This window comes from Ooceraea biroi, chromosome 9 (assembly GCF_003672135.1).
Source record: "Ooceraea biroi isolate clonal line C1 chromosome 9, Obir_v5.4, whole genome shotgun sequence".
Lineage (NCBI taxonomy): Eukaryota > Metazoa > Arthropoda > Insecta > Hymenoptera > Formicidae > Ooceraea > Ooceraea biroi.
Genome location: NC_039514.1, coordinates 9,768,457 through 9,787,000, shown reverse-complemented (window position 1 = coordinate 9,787,000; position 18,544 = coordinate 9,768,457). Strand labels below are relative to the sequence as shown.

The 18,544-nt window shown below is 44.8% G+C and overlaps 7 protein-coding genes across 8 annotated transcripts; 3 read left to right on the top strand and 4 right to left on the bottom strand.

Annotated features, from left to right (window-relative positions):
• Positions 1-719: 719 nt before the first annotated feature.
• Positions 720-3,945, top strand: LOC105284693 (coiled-coil domain-containing protein 22 homolog). Its single transcript, XM_020033379.2, has 8 exons — positions 720-904; positions 1,281-1,452; positions 1,533-1,833; positions 1,936-2,183; positions 2,263-2,679; positions 2,765-3,205; positions 3,307-3,490; positions 3,590-3,945. Exons 1-7 carry the CDS (start codon positions 855-857, stop codon positions 3,424-3,426), a joined length of 1,749 nt encoding a protein of 582 aa, XP_019888938.1. The 5' UTR covers positions 720-854; the 3' UTR covers positions 3,427-3,490; positions 3,590-3,945.
• On the bottom strand, positions 3,490-5,694 carry LOC105284694 (28S ribosomal protein S27, mitochondrial). The gene is made up of 2 exons (XM_011348414.2): positions 4,539-5,694; positions 3,490-4,444 (listed from the first exon to the last, which is right to left on the bottom strand). Exons 1-2 carry the CDS (start codon positions 5,598-5,600, stop codon positions 4,151-4,153), a joined length of 1,356 nt encoding a protein of 451 aa, XP_011346716.1. The 5' UTR covers positions 5,601-5,694; the 3' UTR covers positions 3,490-4,150.
• A 58-nt stretch (positions 5,695-5,752) lies between these two features.
• Positions 5,753-12,060, top strand: LOC105284696 (WD repeat-containing and planar cell polarity effector protein fritz). The gene is made up of 15 exons (XM_026972607.1): positions 5,753-5,940; positions 6,024-6,153; positions 6,228-6,405; positions 6,498-6,691; positions 6,785-6,885; positions 7,698-7,812; positions 7,919-8,128; positions 8,196-8,359; positions 8,636-8,740; positions 8,808-9,016; positions 9,265-9,388; positions 9,458-9,627; positions 9,694-11,444; positions 11,555-11,684; positions 11,756-12,060. Exons 1-15 carry the CDS (start codon positions 5,855-5,857, stop codon positions 11,839-11,841), a joined length of 3,753 nt encoding a protein of 1,250 aa, XP_026828408.1. The 5' UTR covers positions 5,753-5,854; the 3' UTR covers positions 11,842-12,060.
• On the bottom strand, positions 6,785-7,785 carry LOC113562634 (protein Flattop). The gene is made up of 2 exons (XM_026972606.1): positions 7,299-7,785; positions 6,785-7,167 (listed from the first exon to the last, which is right to left on the bottom strand). The coding sequence occupies exons 1-2, from the start codon at positions 7,491-7,493 to the stop codon at positions 6,910-6,912; spliced, it is 453 nt and encodes a 150-aa protein (XP_026828407.1). The 5' UTR covers positions 7,494-7,785; the 3' UTR covers positions 6,785-6,909.
• LOC105284698 (probable 28S ribosomal protein S10, mitochondrial) lies at positions 12,048-13,092 on the bottom strand. Of its 2 annotated transcripts, none has more exons than XM_011348417.3 (4): positions 12,940-13,092; positions 12,742-12,831; positions 12,543-12,676; positions 12,048-12,462 (listed from the first exon to the last, which is right to left on the bottom strand). In XM_011348417.3, the coding sequence occupies exons 1-4, from the start codon at positions 12,961-12,963 to the stop codon at positions 12,183-12,185; spliced, it is 528 nt and encodes a 175-aa protein (XP_011346719.1). In that variant the 5' UTR covers positions 12,964-13,092; the 3' UTR covers positions 12,048-12,182. The 2 variants fall into 2 exon arrangements, with proteins under 2 accessions (XP_011346719.1, XP_019888939.1); XM_020033380.2 differs by having other exon boundaries at positions 12,183-12,462; positions 12,918-13,048.
• Positions 13,093-13,160: 68 nt separating this feature from the next.
• LOC105284691 (conserved oligomeric Golgi complex subunit 8) lies at positions 13,161-16,108 on the top strand. Its single transcript, XM_011348411.3, has 10 exons — positions 13,161-13,466; positions 13,558-13,629; positions 13,713-13,837; positions 13,910-14,185; positions 14,353-14,566; positions 14,674-14,834; positions 14,906-15,181; positions 15,269-15,457; positions 15,541-15,696; positions 15,770-16,108. Exons 1-10 carry the CDS (start codon positions 13,412-13,414, stop codon positions 16,019-16,021), a joined length of 1,776 nt encoding a protein of 591 aa, XP_011346713.1. The 5' UTR covers positions 13,161-13,411; the 3' UTR covers positions 16,022-16,108.
• Positions 16,106-18,544, bottom strand: LOC105284692 (T-complex protein 1 subunit gamma). Its single transcript, XM_011348412.3, has 4 exons — positions 18,364-18,544; positions 18,204-18,265; positions 16,772-17,909; positions 16,106-16,695 (listed from the first exon to the last, which is right to left on the bottom strand). The coding sequence occupies exons 1-4, from the start codon at positions 18,398-18,400 to the stop codon at positions 16,280-16,282; spliced, it is 1,653 nt and encodes a 550-aa protein (XP_011346714.1). The 5' UTR covers positions 18,401-18,544; the 3' UTR covers positions 16,106-16,279.

Genomic DNA, 18,544 nt, shown 5'->3' with positions numbered 1-18,544 from the left:
AAACGTTTTTTTGCCGAAAAAGAAACGTTTTTTCGTTGGACATTTTTCTCCTAAATAAACGTTTCAATAAAATGGTTATGAAACGTTACGGCAAAACTTTTATGAAACGGTTTTGAAACCAATGTGTGCTGCCTGGGGAAGATTCCGCGACGTGAATCGTAAGATCATACGGGAGCATGAGGTCATAAAAGAATTGCAAGAAATTATTGGGATATCTTCTCGCGACACTTTGAATTTAAAACCGCGCTGTTCGAATCAACGCGATGATTCTCGATCTTTCATTACCCAAACTGCAGTAATATTTTGCGAAGGTTGCTTTCAACGTATAAAAGATATGCAGACGGAAGACAATAATTATTTTTATAATTTACTAGAAGATCAAAGTTTGCGAAAAAAAAACTTACCATTTATTTCCAATAATTAATAAAATTCAAGAAATCAGAGTAGCAGCAGTTTGCTCGTTGCAAATTGCTACGATAAGATTATTCGAAATCATTTGATAGTGCAATCAGCAAGATAACCAACTAATGAACACTAAAGTGGAAATTATCAAAGGAAATGGAATTTACTAAAAACTCTACAGCCTCATTGGTCGATGTCTAGTGAATCTAGTCATTTTATGATTCTCACTACGTTGCACGACGCGCAATTGCGATAATTATCCTGAGCTTACGTTGGCGAGATTGAAATATTACCACGCCATCCCACGTTCGTCGACGCAACCGTTGAGATTATTTTGTACGCTCCCTCGGAAGGTTAGATCCCGATGATTAAATCGAGCCAAACCTCGTAAACACGCGACACGACACGGGGCGGTAGCGGCTCCCTGTAGGATTTTCACGTTTTTACGTAAGATGGAGGAGATCGACAATATAATAATTCACTCGTTGCGACAAATAGGCTGGTAAGCGACATTGTTCGCGTATACGACCGTCGTGAGTTCCTAAAATCCCGGTGGTGACCGAGGTGGGCGGTGTTTGCGTGCTCTTCCTCACGATCGCGATTATCCTGCACACGAATCCGTCGGCGGCGTGTAGTGTAAGAGAAAACAGGAAGGACAAGACTCTTCCGATGTAATTTGCCATGCAGAGGCGTCTCGAGACATTTCCGAGATATTCGTCCGAAAAACACTTATAAGTACCTTTTCCGTTTCTTCTTCCTTGGGAGAGCTCTCGAGATAAAAATTCCACTCTCGTTCGAATTGAAATTCGCATCGCGTCTTCGACCCGTGCAGCTGTTTCACAGCTACTGCGTCACCCATAAACGAATCTTGCTTTCAGTGACATCGACGAGAGCGTGACGAATCTAAGTGGCTTCAACACCGAGCTAGTCGTTGAGGCAACAGTAAGATGCCTGGAAACAATACGACCAGGTCTGGGATTATCCACCGTATTACCCGTGAACATGGCAGCACGCTTTCGACTGGGTGCTACTCTTGCACAAACGTGCACGGTAGATAGATGACATCTCTGAGAATGATCCCACTTTCCAGTAGGATTGTCTGATCCACTGAAATCTTCATGAAATTTTAGGAACTCGGATACCGAGGTGACATTGGTTACCAAACGTTTTTGTACAATTCAGAGGCAGATCTGAGGCGAGTGTTCATGTTTCTCATTGAAAAACTGCCAAAGGAGAGCGAGAAGACCGTGAACGAGTCTGTCAGTAAGGTTGCGCTGTTGGAGAAGTCGGTGGCGTCAGCGATATCGCACGCACTGTCGATACCATGGCTGCCGCACTATTGTCACAAGAGGGGAGTCAGGAACCGCGGGAGAGCGAGCACCCCTTACGCGTCTGTAAATATCGAAGTACCGGTAGCGAATGCGGGGGATGGTAATGCAATATAGATAACTCGAAAATAAATCTTGAAATTGCGCTCTCATGTGCCGGGAAATGATAGTTGGCGGAAGTAAAAGGCCACCGTCATTGTTGCAGATCACAAAGACTACTACACGCGCTATTTACAACCAGTGCCTCATCAAATGCAGAATATCTCGTGTTTTTTACCTTCCCTGATATCGTACAACGCGAGAACGCTCGGTACTCCTTCAATGGACCTCGTGGAGCGCGTAAATTGGCTCAATAGCCAGCAGCAGCAATCGGAGAAAGCTTACTCCAATGCGCATAATATTGTCAACGAGTTTAACAAGTTCTCGTCGGAGAACAAGGCGCGAAGTGCAACAGTAAGCGTGCAGATCTACTTCGTTTCATGTACCGGTTAAGATGCCGCAGCGTCAACATTCGTGATCGTTATACTTTCAGGAATCTCAGATGAAGTCAGAATCCACGACGCATTCAGTGCTTCCAAATCAAGAGACGTTAAAAACAGAAGCGAGACAAGAGATTGAGCTGGAAAACATGAGGAAGGAGTGCGAGGATCTCAGAATAGACATGGACGAGTTGCAAAATGAGATAAAGAAGTTAATTAGCAGATTAGCGCAGGCGACAGTCGCCGCTCAAAACGACGAGAAGGAACTGAGGATCAGCGAGGAACAGAAGAAACTCAAGGCGAGGGCGTTCGAGCTGCTCCAAGATGGGCCGGAGAATGTGAAGAAGCTGGAGTCGGCGATCGAGGCTAGCACAAATAAATTGATCAGCCTGGCGAATCAATGGGAGAAGCACAGAGTGCCTCTGATTATGAAATACAGACAGGAGAGAGAGAAATATTCCACGAAAGCTGTAAGTGTGCAGAAGAAATCAAAACTTGGAACAACAAGAGAGTAATTTGCACTTGACAAATATGTACGTTTTTTTCTTCTTACAGAATGCAAGCCAGAAGAAGCTAGACGAGATAAAATTGTTGAAAGAAAAGGAGAGGGAACTTCAAGAAGAGTGTAGGATTAAGGATCAACAATATTCGCAATTGATCGCAGAGGTGCAGAAGCTTCCGAAAGAGGTGAACCGGTCCGCGTACACTCAACGAATCCTAGAAATAATAAACAACGTTCGAAAACAGAGAGACGAGATAAGCAAAGTTCTGGCCGATACCCGCGAGATTCAGAAAGAGATTAACACGCTCACCGGCAGGCTGGAGAGATCATTCACTGTCGTGGACGAGCTGATATTTCGCGACGCGAGAACGAACGAGGCTTCGAGAAAAGCGTACAAGTTCCTGGCGACGTTGCATTCGGACTGCAGCGAGCTCGTGAATCTCGTGGAGGAGACCGGAGCGACGATACGAGAAATCCGGGACTTGGAAGAACAGGTGAGTCGTCCACAGAATTAAAAAGGAAGTTCGCATGCGTGAACAAAAAAAGAAGAGGACAATATTCTTGTGTGTAATGTTCGATTTAATCATCCGCTCAGATCGACTCCGAATCCGCCAAGAACGTGGGCGCCAATCTGGAGAGGATAACTGCCGATTTGAAACAGATGAAGCAGGAGAGCGCCGCGTTAACGGCGCAGTTGCAGAACAAAGCCTCGTGATCGTTGCGTGTGGCGTGGCACCATTTTACGAGTCATAATGTCCAGGACCAGTTGGGAATTTAGTGTAAGTCAACAACGTCCTTTATTTCTTATAACCGCATTTGAACAATTTCTGTTCATTCTCCGTAAAAAGTATCACGCGAACGAAACGCTGTTTTTGCAGAACACAAGACGAACGCGAATCGAAGACCAAATGTTATTTAGCTGCGCCGTTGGCGAGATGTAACTTCGGGACTTCCGTCTTCGCGAGTCCACCGAGCTGGTTGCTATGGAGACGTGCCTTGGCCCTGGAGTCGGGCCAAGCATATAATAAAGATACGTTGTCAACGTCAATGCTCAAACGGACATCATTTATTACACACACACACAGAGCCTAATAATTTTCTAGTACATACGTCCAAGTTCGACTTTCGTATCTCTCGCGTCTCGCGACGATTCACCGAGCTACGTAAAATAAATGTTGAAAGCGTCATTCTCCGCGAACAACCAACATGTACAAAATACAGGATGTGTACCAGTAACGGTGAGATGGATTGGTAATTCTTTTTTACACTTTTTTTAGGTGTATTCTCCTTAGAAATTATTTTAACAAGATAAAAAGATACGTGTGTGTCACGCACACACACTTGATGTCGCGAACAAATATCCGAGTACAATGAGACGATGATTTCTATTTCGTTCCGATGCCCCGTACTTTGTACTCGCGTAGCATCACCTGTGATTCCTATTTGCTCTTAACATCCGATGATATCTTAGTCCTTGCGGCAGCTATCGCCCTCAATTTCGGTGCGCTCTTCGGAATCGCGCGGACGCGTTCCTGCTCCTTGCGTTCCCTCTCCTGCATCTTCTCGATTCGCAATTCAATTTGCTCTTCCTTATCGAAGAACGTCAAAAGCTGTTCTCTTCTCTGCAATTCATTCTTCATCTTCTTGATGACGGTTATCCTCTTTTCTCTGTTTACCTCTTGCTTTTGCTCTTCCAGTACTGAAGTTCTTACACTCACCCAATCCAAATATTTCTGAAAATTTTTAAGTATCATGGATTATATGATGATTTGAGCATCAAATAACTGATTAAACTCGGAGCAACTTCTTCCATTAATTTTTACTTACCTGATGTTGTTCGGAGATATCTTTTTCGACATGTTCGTTCACAGTGGATGTGATAACGTCCTCCATTGCTTGAATCAAACTGTCTTTCAGGTTTGGCCTTTCTTTCAGCGCAGCTAACTGAGCCGCAACAGGTTGATACTTCTCAGAATCCTGATCTTGAAGCCCGCTATTGTCTTTCGATATCAATTCAAATACTTCTTCGTAAACAATGTTGTCTTGCATCTTCTCCAACCAGTCCGCAACTAATTTCGTCACGTCTTCATACTTTTTGTACAATATCAAACCTCTCAACTGACAAGTTCTGCCCAGAGCATCCTTCCGGTGTTTTCCCTGGAAACTCAGAGTCTTGCCAACACGATCCCGCGGATCAGTCAGGTCAAAGTGATCGTCGAAAAATGGATTCCTTAGATACTTCACACGTATCTTTTTCTCTTCCTTGGATGTGTCTACTGGTTCTTCGGGCTTCTTCCAGTCGTCGGGGTTCTCCAGGTACTTGTGACACGCATACACGCACAAGGCGTTCGTGATGGGATGCGTCGCATCCTCTTGCAACATGGTCAAGGTTGCAATCTTTGCAGCAGAGGCATAATCCTGCTTCTTGATGAAATAATCCATCAGCAGGTTGCTGTCAAAATTATCCGGGAAGATGCCGTAGTTGAGCCGGTCGTCGAGTACCTCGTGCAGCTCTTCGATGCAATCGTGCTGCAGCAGGTAGCGTATTACGGCGTGATGAGTAGACTTGAGCGTGTTCGTCGTCTCCGGGGAGTGCCGAAGGTTGTACAGGAGCTTCAGTACCTCGTTGAGGTATGTGTTGTCGGTGATGCTGTTGACGAAGATGTCGATGTCGACGGCGCTCGCCTTGCCGACGTCGTTGTACCGTTGCTCCAGCTCGATGAATATTTTCATCTGATCGAGGTTTTGCAACAGTGGCGTTTCCAGTCGGCGATTCCACGCGTCCTCGCAGCGATACGCCTCCGACAGGAACAGCCGTCGCTGCACCGCGCTCCTTGACCCATGACACACCTGGCAGAGCCTGTGACTTAATCTGAGAATCTTCAACATCTTGCCTCTGTTATTTTTCTCTCACTGCGCAACCATAACCTTACATTACGAGAGCAAACGCCGGTGATAGGTTAAGTTGCGGAGAATGAGTGGCGCCAGGGTGGCAAACATAGCGTTCGAAGTCTCTGGCTGTGAATTTTCCTCGAACGAAGACGAAGGAACGTAACCTCGACGTGTCCGTGCGTTATTGTTTACACGGAGATTTGAGTGTTCCCGTTCTTCCATGATATTTTATATATTTGACAGGGCGTTTTATGATGTTTGCGCTAATGGGAGAAGTGAATCTCTGGACGTTCGACGACAGTATACACATAGAGGACACGGATTTCGGTGCATTCAAGTAAAATATTACTTACTTGTTAGTTTACGATACAGTCCACTTGTGACAATGTCGCGGAGACTTAACTACTCTTGATTTTTCAGGTATCATGACAAACGAGTCGATGGCACGTACGAAGAGGGTAAAAGATCCTACTGCCAAGAACGTGGCATGACTTACGTCCCAGAGAACAAGAAAGGAAACAAATTGAAACATTCCATTAAGTACTTGGAGGTGCGCAACAATCCATCAAATGTTTCAAGTGAATTTTGTAAAATATTCTACAGAAATTTTATTTTTCCACGCAGGATCAACTCAGAGATAACTCTGTGGTCTATTGTCAATGGTACGATGATTCTATTGTGCAATTAATGCTCAACAACGGCCTGTTGGTACAGATACAAGTTTGTCCTTTTACCGGCGATGCGCAAGAAATTAATTTCGACAAGTACCTTGTAGGAAAATTATCAGAGCACGTGTCTGATGGTACTGAATTATTTTATTCGTCATTAAACTCTATCAGAAATTATTCCGTCATAACATACATAAGAGAGATATATCATTCGTTTCATTTACAGTTATAATTACCAAGAGTCATTTAGTCTGCACATACAATGATAACCTGGTAACACTGGTCTACTTTACCAAAGCTAAGATGCACGTCTTTGACAAGATCAATAAATTGGAACCTAAATTAATCACGACGGACCTGTTTGTACCCAACGGACGTAGATTGGATAAAAAGGTTCAAGTAAATAAGTCTGCTGACCTGGTAAGAATACTTTCTATATATATTTTTCAAAAATCGAAAGATAAAAAATCTTCCCGGTGGGCAGAGCCATAATAAATTACACGCTTCTTGCAGATTTTGATTTGGCGGAAATCCACTATGAACGAGGTTTATCCGTGGAGTCCCGCCATGAAACAGTATCATCGCGCAAACATGCACCTCTTCCGGCTCACGGGGTACGAAGCGGGAAGCACGGTCGTCTATGGGGATTCGCTCTTATCTTCTCTGTCCTGTTCGGCGCGAGATCCCTGGATATCCGCTTGATCTCTTTCCGCTGGGTCTTTCGACGGATCGGTGACCTCCTTCGTCTTCTTTTTCCTCCTCGCCGACTCTACTTTCTTGCACAGATTCTGATGTTTCTCCCTGTGCAGCTCCCACACGTCTTTCTTGTACCGAGGAGTCGCCGATAATTCCTGGGCCATGCTTCGGGTAATTTTCTTTGGCAAATCCCACGTGCCCTTACAATAATTTTCTTTTATTACAATTAACATTGCACATGTAAGATTCACAATATCTCGCGTATAAAGATAGAGAAGTAATTCCACGTTTTCGTAGAAAACTTTAACGCGACTGCTACACCTGCACTAACTTTATACGCTCCCCATGATGAGTCTTTGATCTTCTTAGCGCTGTCTAGTAGATGTCCATTATCGTCCGCAATAAATTTCGTAGTCACACAGTGCCTGTCTGGCCAGCTGGGATACCACTTAGGCACTTCCCAGTTCCGTAATTTTTGGGGGGCAAACGTAATCTCTGTCCAATGACCGTGCCAGTGTTGAGACATCTGTAGAATTTGTGCTCTTTTTAACTTTGGTACGCTTGAATTCGAGCTGTTACTTTTGTTCTTGCTGCTACTCGAGTTCTTCTCGAGTCGAGGTGTCAAATGTGATCAATCGCTCGTTGCTATGCTTGTTGCTATGGTCGTGTAAATCAATTACGCTTGTACGAACACTGTATCACACCTGGATCTAATAATTCGAATTTTCAGAACGAAATTAGAGTTGCTATGTTACATACGTACCGAGTTCGATCCGCTGTGCATCACGTTCGACGCATGCGACGACAATGTCATTCATTCCGTAGAACAGAAAGTCTCGAGGAAGGTAATTGTTGCGTGCTCAGTTCACACAGTATATCCCGTTCTCCGATTTTAGCCAAACCTTAAATCGCGCGCGCTAAAAAGAGACATGTCTGTAACGCAAAACGCAGGGAGAGGTCACCGTGGAGTGGCGTACGTACGAGGTGTCGCGGCAGAACAAGCTGAAGAGGATCGCCGTGATCTCGGTACCGTTGCCGACGCACACGAGCTGCGTGAGATTCTCGCCGAATCAGGAGCTGTTGCTGCTCTGTTGCATCGACGGCACCGTGATGATGTACGATCAGACGAAATCGACGACCACCAGCGTGAAAGCCGCCTTCGTAAGTGCCGCGTACGATGATCGCGCAGTGCATTGGAAGGAGGACTGATCTCGTTTTGCACTTTTAGATACCTACGTTGGTCGCTTGGCACGGCGACGGTATAATATTCGTCGTAGGCAACGATAGGGGCCAGTTCCAGCACTTTGACATCACTCTAACGTGCATCAAGAGCCAGACGCTAAACGACGAGGCGACGCCTGCGAACATCCTCGACCTATCGCCGTACTTTAGGTGAGAGCAGCAGATATCGGACGTACACATGAGTTTCAGTATTTTCCTCGAAAACTTTCGCTATATTTTCAAAACATATATTTTTTTCTAAAAATATAAATAAACGATTTTCATTATGTCATATGTTTCAAAACTTTTATAATACTTTGAAATCACTAAAGGAGATTTTAATTTCAAATAATTTTTCTAGAGCTATGAGAAAAGATTAAAAGTCATGTATATATTTGATAATTAATTAGCGAAATTCGCGATGAAATTTGAATAAAATTGCTGCAGGAATCAGCATGCTCTGTTGCACATGGAGTGGCACAAGAAGAGCGATCCACGTCAAATTCGCTACTACAACAGTGGCAATTCCTTGTTTCTGCTACTTTTTGAACGGTAAGAATCGCTACGGCACCATCTGGTATAAGCTTACAACATGACAATACTTGTCGCACATTGCCAGAGGACCAATCGGCGTGATCAAAGTAATCGAGGGCGACACCTTCTCGGGCGATGAGCTAGTCAGGAGGTATCTGTCCGAGTCCCGAGTGGAACAGGCGACCGCCTTGCTGCTGTCGATGAATTGGGACACGCATCCGTGCGCCTGCATGCACTCACTCAATCAGATCTTGAATTATTTGTTCAAGTTACCATTGACGACCGAGCGCGAAGGTGAGGCAAAATTGCACTCTTTTGTAGGTTCATCTGGAAGTAGTTCAATTAGATATGAAATTATTATGTAATTCAAATTTAAACGTAAGTTTTTAATTCAGATTTATAATTTGAGTTTAACTTTTAATCACATCTTCATGTTTTTCATTTAATCCTAAAATAAAGATTAATACTTGAACGAGTCTCATAATCGGTCAGGAAATTAGATACGAATAATTGAAAGAAATATAATATTCTCTAAATTACAGGCTTGATACAAAACGCTCTGGGCAGTTTTCACGTACCTGCCAAGCCGATAAGCCAAACTGTCGAGGAGGAGTACGGTGATGAAGTGAGAGATTTGACAAGGCGGTTCTTCCATCATCTGTTAAGGTAATAAATTATCTATAAACTCCCTATAAAATGCCAAATTATTTTAATAATTATGAATTTCTTTTATAGGTACAGGATGTTCGAGAAGGCTTTCAGGCTAGCGATCGACCTGAACGATCACGATCTCTTTATGGACATACACTTTTACGCTCTGGTCTTGAACGATATAGAGTTGGCGAATGCGGCCAAGGAGAAGGCCGAGAACATCCTGAGCAGATCGAATAGCTGCAGTGGATCGCGTAAGACCAGACAAGAAAAAGATTTCCGGGAAGAAAAACCGATGATACATTTAGGAATTTTTGCAGATTCGACGTGTTCTAGAGCATCGTGCTCTATATGCTCCGATTCGAGTAAGGAAGGTGACGAAGAGGAGGAGGAGGAAAACGACGAGGAGGGAGAGGAAGAAGAGACATACAGCGAAGAGAGCGAGGATTCTCGGAGAGAAGAACTAGTCGATCTGAAGCTACCGAAGAGACACTACAAGAAGGCCTCGACTAGCCAAATTCCGCCTTTACCGATCGTCCATCCTCGCCACAGCATGAAGAATGCTCTCGCCGCGTCATACAACCAGATCCCGTCCGCTAATAAGACCGACTACGGCCTGATATCTCCGTCCTTTGACACTTCCAATGGTATCTTGACGACAACCCCGTTCAATCACTCTTCGCACATTCCGAACCCGTTTCTAGCCACCACCTCCTTCAACAAACCGTTGTACAACGCTTCAAGCTTCGCCTCGACGAACGCGTTGAATATCGACGGTGCGCCGGCGTTCAACAACGCTTCGGATGATCTGATGACCACGTCGTTCGGCAGCGTTTCCCTCGGCGAATCAGCGGGGGTGACGGTCGACGACCGACCGAATGACGATTTCGACGCTGGGATATCTTACGACAAGTCGCTACTCAACGAGATACCGTATTCATTTAATGGCCCCAGTGTCAATGCGATAACGACTCGCACGCAGGACGACTGCTTCATCTCGACCGCTTTTAACAAGCCTGTGTACGAGTCCGAGGATATTCGGTCTAGTTATTTGGCGAGGTCACTGGACGCTGTGGACAATAACATCATGTCGACGTCATTCAGCACGCAGTCTCGTGTGTCTGCATCGCACGGCGGTTCGTTCAACGCGCTGATAGCGAGCGGCAAGTTCGAAGAAACGACCTCCTCTCTGCTAGCGCGAAACGCGAAGTCGTCGAAAATATCCGATAAGCTGCTAACGAAAATCCTGACCGATGCTGACGCCCTTGCACCAACGGAGCAATCGGCGTCTCTTCTAGACGGTACTTACAATAATCTGATGTCCACGTCGTTTAATTATCCCGAGGGCGACGCTGCAGCTGAAGGCAGCGGTGTCGCGTTTCCCAACGCGTTCAGCAGCGGCAACGATCAAGCCGTTAAAGCGCAGCGCTCCACCATGGAAGAGAAGGCGGACGTCGGCGTGCCACCGTCCGTGCCCGCCCTGTCGACTTCCCTGGCTAATTACTTACACAGTCTACCGAAAAAGAATTATCCGCTGTCGAGAAGTACTCCGGGTTTGACAGAGCTCGACGAGTCCATTCAGAAATTTGGTCGGATAGTACACGCGTCGCCGCGCGTTCTGCAAAAGCAAAACTCCGCGTCGAACATCGTGCAGTGCCAAAAACCCTGCACGTCTTTCCGCACTTACAGATACAACTACGACCTGGATTACGTACCGGTGTTCCATGACGGCACTCGCGATGACGCAGATTTGCATCGCTCGCGGACGAGCGGCGGAAAGTTCGGTCCTCCCTCGCAGAATCCGCATCTTGCCTATGGTGCGCACCGTCGATTGTTCGAGAGCAGATACCTATCAAGATCTATCAATCAAAGCAACGCGAACGTGAACGTCGGCAAAGAGACCAAAGTATTCTCCAACGTGCCGCCACTGCCGGTGATTGGTACGTCCGCTGCTAGCTCGAAATTGTGCTCGGCATGTCCGCCGTTTGCAGAATCCACGCCAGCAAACTCCAACGAGAAGCCGAAAGTCAAATTTTCAGATACTGTCACTCACATACTGGTACCCGGTACGGTACGTAAAAAAAAGAGAGAGAGCTCTGACACAAATTTTTATCCTGCACCTCCCCTTGAATTTTTGATTTAAAATGTAAGTTCTTAGCCACGTGTGACATACTTTTACAGGGTCAAGCACACAGGCAGAAACGACCAACTGTACAGCCACATGTAACAGATCCTAAACGCGAATTAGCTGAAAGTCTTCCACTCTGCTTGGGTAACGAGGATTATCTTAAAGATTTCCAGCCATTGTCCAGTAAGCGCATTTTTACAAATATATTTTTTTATGTTAGTATTGCAATCATTTTATTCTCTAATATTTTGCAGAAAATGGCGCAGACGAGAAAGTGAAGGAATCTCCCAAATCTGACGACAGTACAAAGATTAAAGTCGTGCATTTCGGTTTACTATAGATGTTAGTAGCATTATAGAGAAATAGTAATTTATTCAATTTAATCTGATCTTAATGCAATTAGAATTATTAAGAAAAATATTAAGACTGTAATATGAGATTTTCGGTGAGAGGAGGTTCCGTTTTCTAGAAATATTTTTCTAGCTCCTTTGTGTACATATATTTTACACATTGTCTCAGGAAGATTAGAAAAGAAAGATCTCTTTAGCGATTCTTAAAAGATGTTTAATTATCGTTTTAAAAATTTATGTACCTAAAAAAATATCTACATTAACATACGTATATACAAAAATGTCTCTCGCACCCAGATAGTAGCAATAATTGTACGATCGTCTAGAATATTTATTTCTTTAGATTTTCCAATGTGCTCTTCAAGTCGAGCAGTTCCTTGTCTGGCACGTATCGCTTCTTTTCCAGTGCGGGATCAAAAACGTCCACGTTCAGAGTAACGCCTTGCGGTAGGGCTGCCTCCAATACTCTAATTAATACCGAACATTTTGCAGTTGATATTTCGGATACCTGCATATTTCTTTCAAAGATCTTGAGATCGTATTTCGTCTCGATCACCGTCGTTCTAGTCTTAAATTTTTCAATCTTGAATACCTGAGCCGGTAGTGCCCAACTAAAAATCAATACAATTAACATAATGCATGATTAAAACCTGAAGAAACGCAGAGAAAAAAATTAAATTGAAGAATTTACCTATCGTCCACGTCAATCTGCATGGCGTTTGCCAACTTGTACATCAAAGCTTGATAGGACTCGAGCACGGGGTAGTCGTAGCCCTTGATCTGTATATTTATCGAGGGCAACATTGGAACTTTCGATTTTCCTGTCTATAATAATCAAAAAATTAGCGAAATATATAAATATTCTCATTTTATAAGCAATTAAGCTTAACCTCTAAATAATCGGGCTCGTATAACTTTCCAGTGTACATTTTTGCCGACAAGACTTTTCCAAGGGACGGACGTTGTCCAAGCACTGCGATCTATAATCATCCAACGTTAATTAGATAATAATTAGATTATAGTGTAAATTTACATGTTTAGGTTATTTTATTTGAAAATTACTAACTCGATCATTACGCATGATATACCTGTTTTATTAGATTCATAGCCATTTTCCGCGAGGCAGAGCGATCCGATCGACGTTTATCAGGAAATTTTTAATTCATAAATGTAATTGTCAAATTGTCAGGAACGTGCCTCTAACCTAACCTCTACGAACTTGCTCTAGTCGATCAGCTGATTACTTGTGTCTCAAGTGACGTTTGCAATCCTGCGACGTGTCACTTCATGGAAATCATATCCTATTAAAAAAACTAACCTAGCTGTCAAATTCTTATCTGTCTAAAATTTATAGCTGTGATGTAAGGAAATTGTTTTGTTACAATGGATTGGATTAAGATTATTGTTTATGCTGATCAGACGAGATATTAGAATTTATATTAGGTTATACAGTTGAAGGATTCCATTTGATACTTGCCACTTGTCAATGCTTCATCAGTTACCAATTTTGCAACAAATGTTAACAATTGATGCTGCATAGCATTTACATTGTAAGAAATCATGGATATTGAGACGGAAAATGTTATAAACCTAGTGTTCCCAGAAGGCATTCCAGGTAAGTCCTTATATTTAGTAATCAACTAATTGTTAATAGATTGTTCAATCATATTTATATATACTTTCCATAATTGTCGCATGCCTTACAGAATCATGGAAAGAGAATCCCGAATTTTATCAATATCTCTCAAAACTTGGTGGATTTGATGTAGATCAGCTCAGTAAGCACATGTTTTTGTACGGTATTTGGTTTGAGTTCAGTTTGAGTTAAATGAAGCTTCAATGGCACGCCAAAACTTTCTAGGTAAAGAACCTGATCATTTGTCGGACGAGAAAAGCGCAGTGCTGCAGACTACGCAGGAGTTGGTCTTCGCAAACTACAAGACTTTCATTCAGACAGCGGAAAGTTCACGGGAGATACTGAATCATGTAAGTTTGAGAAACCTCAAACGAAATGCGGGCCCTTAGAACGATCCTATCGCATTGCTTTTGCTGTTCTAGTTCAACGAGACAGAAAACCGCCTCGACAAACTTGTGCAAAAGATCCCGGAGTTCGTGGAGAAATGCCAGTCGTTCTGCGACACCTCGAAAGACATCAACGCGCACAGGAGGCTGAACAGCCTGACGCTGACACGAAATGCGGAGCTGCTCGAGATCCTTGAGATGCCTCAGCTGATGGAATCGTGTCTGAGAAGCAACCAGTATAACGAGGCGCTAGAATTGTCCCAGTACGCTCGTCAATTAGGAATGAAGCACGGAGACATTCCCATCATCTCGGTATAAGCCTTAGCTTCAACAAATTTCTCCAATATCCAGCCGTGCATTCTCAATTACATTTTATCAATATTCCTCCAGAAATAAATATCGAAATGTATTAATATATATTCTATTGATATTTATTCTACATCGATACATTTTTTAGCACCATTTTATTAATGTTTCAGTCCATGGTAACCGAGATCGAGAGCAGCTGGTCGGGAATGGTGGGCCAGGTAGTCGGATCTCTAAGAGGAGACCTGCCGCTCCCGCGGTGCCTCCAGCTCGTGGGTCTGCTGCGATCCATGGACGCGTTCACGGAACCGGAGCTTCGAATAAAGTTCCTTCAAGCGAGGGACAGCTGGCTGCAAAGCTTGTTAAATGCGATACCAAAGGACGATCGTAAGAAGACCCTCACTTTATTTAAAGATCCTGTTTTACACAAACCACGAAATAGAAATTATTTCGTTCGAGGGAATCTCGTTAATTACATTTTTTGTTGTTCACAGCTAATCTACACATTGCCAAGACGATAGAACTGTCCAGAATACATTTGTTTAACATAATAACTCAGTACAAGGCCATGTTCAACGACGATGAGCTGACGATTCCCGGTCGCGATCTTACGCTGAACGAATCCGCGATATTTTATCACTGGTTGGAGGAGAAGGTAAAGAAACAAGTGAAATAATGTGCGCAGAAATTTAATAGAGGGTTCATCCGTGACCTTTCTTTCCGCAGATAACGCAATTTCTCGCAACGTTAGAGCAGGATTTACCAGGCGTGACGTCCATAGATTCCATCCTGGGCCAGTGCACGTACTTCGGGCTGTCGTTCGGTCGAGTGGGTGTCGACTTCACGGGCCGAATGTCCGATATATTCGTGCGCGTCATCGGTGAAAAATTCGAGCAGAACGTTCGCAGGACCACCAGGAAATTTGAGAAAGACATGGAGACGTTCACGTTGATTAACAAGACGCAACGACTCGATATGAAACCGGAAACTTCAATCAATTCGGTAAGTGCACAAAATCGCGTTTCTCTGAGTCGTTACGTCTACCTAGATGGATCCAAGCTTTTTATTTAAATTTTCTGGCTCTCGTAGGAAAATCCGCCCGAACAGCTGGTGGAATTTTATCCTCTAGCCGAGTACTGCAACGGCATAATAGCGGCGTTCAACGAACTGCGTCTCTGCGCGCCGGTAGCACTCTCAGCCTTGTGCACGAAATTGCTGCAGGAATCATTGCACAACGTGGCGAGAGCGATGCTGATATTTTACAAGCAAGAGCAGCAGGTTAGTTAATCGTCATCGTCGTACGAATTCCCATCCGAAAAAATGAACTTCGTCTTTTACACAAAGACCACGACGTATTTCAGGCCTTTGCCGCGCCTGAGCGGGAGAACATGGTCAAGTTCACGCAATGCCTAAGCGAACAGCTGATTCCCTACATACAGTACTGCATACACGCGATTTTCCCGCCCACTCAAATCGCAACGCACTTAGGAATATCGGTCAGCGTGCTGCAGAAAGAGGTATGTACAGTACATACTTGCAGAACGCGAAAACGCGGGACAATTGTAAAACGTCGCGCAAAATAATTCGCAGGAGATCACGTGTCTGAACAAGGAGAGTATCTTGGAGCCCGTGGCTATCCTGTTACCCATCAAGAAAGACCCGTTGCTTCCCAAATTATGCGTGCAGCCATTAATGTCGCATAACGCGAAACCTTCCACCGCGACGCCGACGGATTCGATCTCGGCGAGAACTACCGTATTCGAAACGGAGAGGCCGATATCGAAGAATCATCATGTACAGAACTTGCAGAATTCCACCGATCACGCAAAGCAGAATATTTAATTGTAAATATGGACACGTGCGATCGGATCGCTTGCTATTCCATATTCCATGAGACAATGTATATATAATAAAAAGAGAATTTTTACGTTATCTTTTATCTTTATTGTGTTATCTTATCGTGTACCTTTGTTGTGAAAATGAATAGAGAAGAGATAGAAATTGAGGGCAGATGTAAATGCAATGGTGCAAAAGTAATCGAACCTTACACGTAGATGCAAAACTTTAAGTTTAGGCTCTGAGGTATCGAGGAGGCGGCGTTCATTCCTTCATCGATTCCTGCGTGACCTGGCTCGGCTGCGCGGTTTCGTTCCCACTGCTCTTTTTCTTGCTGCCGGACACGATGTCGTCGATTCTCAGCAACAGGATCGAGGTCTCGATCGCCGTCTTATACGTCTGCAGCTTGACGGACAGCGGCTCCCAGATGCCGCGTTCTTTCATATCAACCAGTTTACCCGTCTCCCCATCGATGCCCCAAGTGGTGCCCTCCGTCGCGTGCTTCGCGCGCAGTGCCGTCAGGGTTCTGATGGTGTTCGCGCCGCAATTCTGCGCCAACGTCCTGGGAATGATCTCCAACGCCTGTGCGATCGCCTTGTACGGCCACTGCTCGACGCCGGCGAGACCCGCTGCCTTCTCCGTTAAGAGGCGCGCCACTGCCATCTCTACTGCTCCACCACCTAAGAAAAAAAATATATTAAATATATAAGAATCAATAATTTCAACAAAAGATCAAATATCGATAGTTTTATGCACCAGGTACGAGTTTAGGATCGATGAGGAGGTTCCTGGCAACGTGCAGCGCGTCCTGCAGGTTCCTCTCGGTCTCGTTCAGGATATCTTTGCTGGCGCCTCGCAGGATAATGGTGCAGGCTTTGGGATCTTTGCACTCGGTGATGAAGCAGAAGTAATCATCACCGAGTTTCTTGATCTCAAAGAGACCAGCGCCCGTGCCGACGTCCTCTTCCTTCAGCTCCTCCGTGCGATTGACGACGGTCGCACCGCAGGCACGCGCGATCCTGTTGATGTCGCTCTTACGCAGCCTGCGGATTGCAGAGATGCCCGCCTTGACGAGGTAGTGCTGCGCCAGATCGGATATACCCTTCTCCGTGATCACGACGTCCGGTTTCACCGAAATAACGTCGTCGCAGATCTTCTTCACGTGCTCTTCCTCCAGTTCCAGGATCTTGGTGAAGTCGGTGTCCTTCATAATCTCGACGTTCGTTTGCGACTCGCCCTTTTTGTACTCTAATGGACAGTCGAGCAGCACTATTCTCGGATCCTTGATGTAACGTCGCATCTTCGGGTGTGTCACATCCTTGTTGATCATCACACCCTTCAGGACAGCGCTATCTTCGATCGTGCCGCCCGGAATCTTCTCCACCTTGGCGTAGCGCTTGATGTCGATCTCTCGTCTGCCGTTCTCTTCAAACATCACCGTGTGTACGGCATCCAGCGCGATCTGGCACGCCAGTTCTGACCAGCGTCTGATGAATTTCGTGCCTATGCACGAGTTTATCACCTGGAGCAACTTGTCCCTGTCGGTGCAGTCGAGCTCGACGCTCACCTGCTCGTTCAGGATTACGACGATGTCCTCCAGAGCTTGACGGTATGCCCTTATGATGACAGTAGGGTGCATGTTTTGCTCCAAGAATGGCTCGGCCATCGCCAAGATCTCTCCCGACAGGACAATCACTGACGTCGTACCGTCCCCCACCTCCTCGTCCTGCGTCCTGGCGATCTCTATCATAGATTTTGCGGCGGGATGCTGCACTGTAATCTCACGCAAGATCGCATTTCCATCGTTCGTCATTACGATGCCGCCCATCGGATCCATGAGCATCTTGAGCATAGCCTGTGGACCTAGACACGTTCTGATAACATCAGCGATCGCCTGCAAAGGTGAAGACAGAATAAAAGAACCTGTCAAACCAACCAAGCCCATAAAAATAGTTACAAGACTTAAATTATAAGTTAAATTTAATTGTAAATTTAATTATAAATGTTTAATTCATTCATGTTTAAACTAAAATATAATGTGCCGTGATTGTAAAATTGATGAATCAGAATGTGGATCTACAAATGTGAGCTCCCGTCTTCTCGGTAGAGCACGCGTGGGCGCGCCGGCAATCGCGAGTAATGCCTAATAAGGCAATGTACTGTTGATTCACAGAGGTTAGACGCTCACCTTGCCCGCGTGAATATTCTCCCTCTGCACCTTCCTGCCGCTCTCCCGCTTCGTGTTTTGGCCTACAATAATCAGAATATTCGACATGACGGAAAATTCGGAGGCGTTTGTAGACGCGCGAACTGCCAAACAAGTGACACTCGCGAAAAATCCGACTTACTCAGAACCACAATTGGTGCTGCGCCCAGTCCGAACATTGTGATAGCGGTTCTTTCGTTTTATTATACTTGACAACAGTTAATCGGGGTTAAAACCACGATTTTTCCAGAAAAGAGAAAAAACAGGAACAATGACGGTAATAGGACAGAAACGTGCGCGAGCGGTGCACAATGAACGAGCCT

Bases quoted from the DNA above. Each gene is read 5' to 3' on its own strand.
- LOC105284694 (XM_011348414.2), bottom strand. From the start codon at position 5,600: ATGTTGAAGATTCTCAGATTAAGTCACAGGCTCTGCCAGGTGTGTCAT. The intron at 4,445-4,538 runs GTAAGTAAAAAT...AAAAATTTTCAG, and splicing joins ATATCTCCGAACAACATCAG to AAATATTTGGATTGGGTGAG.
- LOC105284692 (XM_011348412.3), bottom strand. From the start codon at position 18,400: ATGTTCGGACTGGGCGCAGCACCAATTGTGGTTCTGA. The intron at 18,266-18,363 runs GTAAGTCGGATT...TGATTATTGTAG, and splicing joins AGCACCAATTGTGGTTCTGA to GCCAAAACACGAAGCGGGAG. The intron at 17,910-18,203 runs GTGAGCGTCTAA...TCACCTTTGCAG, and splicing joins AGAATATTCACGCGGGCAAG to GCGATCGCTGATGTTATCAG.
- LOC113562634 (XM_026972606.1), bottom strand. From the start codon at position 7,493: ATGTCTCAACACTGGCACGGTCATTGGACAGAGATTACGTTTGCCCCC. The intron at 7,168-7,298 runs GTTAGTGCAGGT...AATTATTGTAAG, and splicing joins CATCATGGGGAGCGTATAAA to GGCACGTGGGATTTGCCAAA.
- LOC105284693 (XM_020033379.2), top strand. From the start codon at position 855: ATGGAGGAGATCGACAATATAATAATTCACTCGTTGCGACAAATAGGC. The intron at 1,453-1,532 runs GTAGATAGATGA...ATGAAATTTTAG, and splicing joins CTCTTGCACAAACGTGCACG to GAACTCGGATACCGAGGTGA. The intron at 1,834-1,935 runs GTAATGCAATAT...TCATTGTTGCAG, and splicing joins GGTAGCGAATGCGGGGGATG to ATCACAAAGACTACTACACG.
- LOC105284696 (XM_026972607.1), top strand. From the start codon at position 5,855: ATGATGTTTGCGCTAATGGGAGAAGTGAATCTCTGGACGTTCGACGAC. The intron at 6,154-6,227 runs GTGCGCAACAAT...TTTTCCACGCAG, and splicing joins ATTCCATTAAGTACTTGGAG to GATCAACTCAGAGATAACTC. The intron at 9,017-9,264 runs GTGAGGCAAAAT...TCTAAATTACAG, and splicing joins ATTGACGACCGAGCGCGAAG to GCTTGATACAAAACGCTCTG.
- LOC105284691 (XM_011348411.3), top strand. From the start codon at position 13,412: ATGGATATTGAGACGGAAAATGTTATAAACCTAGTGTTCCCAGAAGGC. The intron at 13,467-13,557 runs GTAAGTCCTTAT...CATGCCTTACAG, and splicing joins GTTCCCAGAAGGCATTCCAG to AATCATGGAAAGAGAATCCC. The intron at 15,182-15,268 runs GTAAGTGCACAA...TGGCTCTCGTAG, and splicing joins CGGAAACTTCAATCAATTCG to GAAAATCCGCCCGAACAGCT.
- LOC105284698 (XM_011348417.3), bottom strand. From the start codon at position 12,963: ATGGCTATGAATCTAATAAAACAG. The intron at 12,677-12,741 runs GTTAAGCTTAAT...TGATTATTATAG, and splicing joins ACGAGCCCGATTATTTAGAG to ACAGGAAAATCGAAAGTTCC. The intron at 12,463-12,542 runs GTAAATTCTTCA...ATTGATTTTTAG, and splicing joins CAGATTGACGTGGACGATAG to TTGGGCACTACCGGCTCAGG.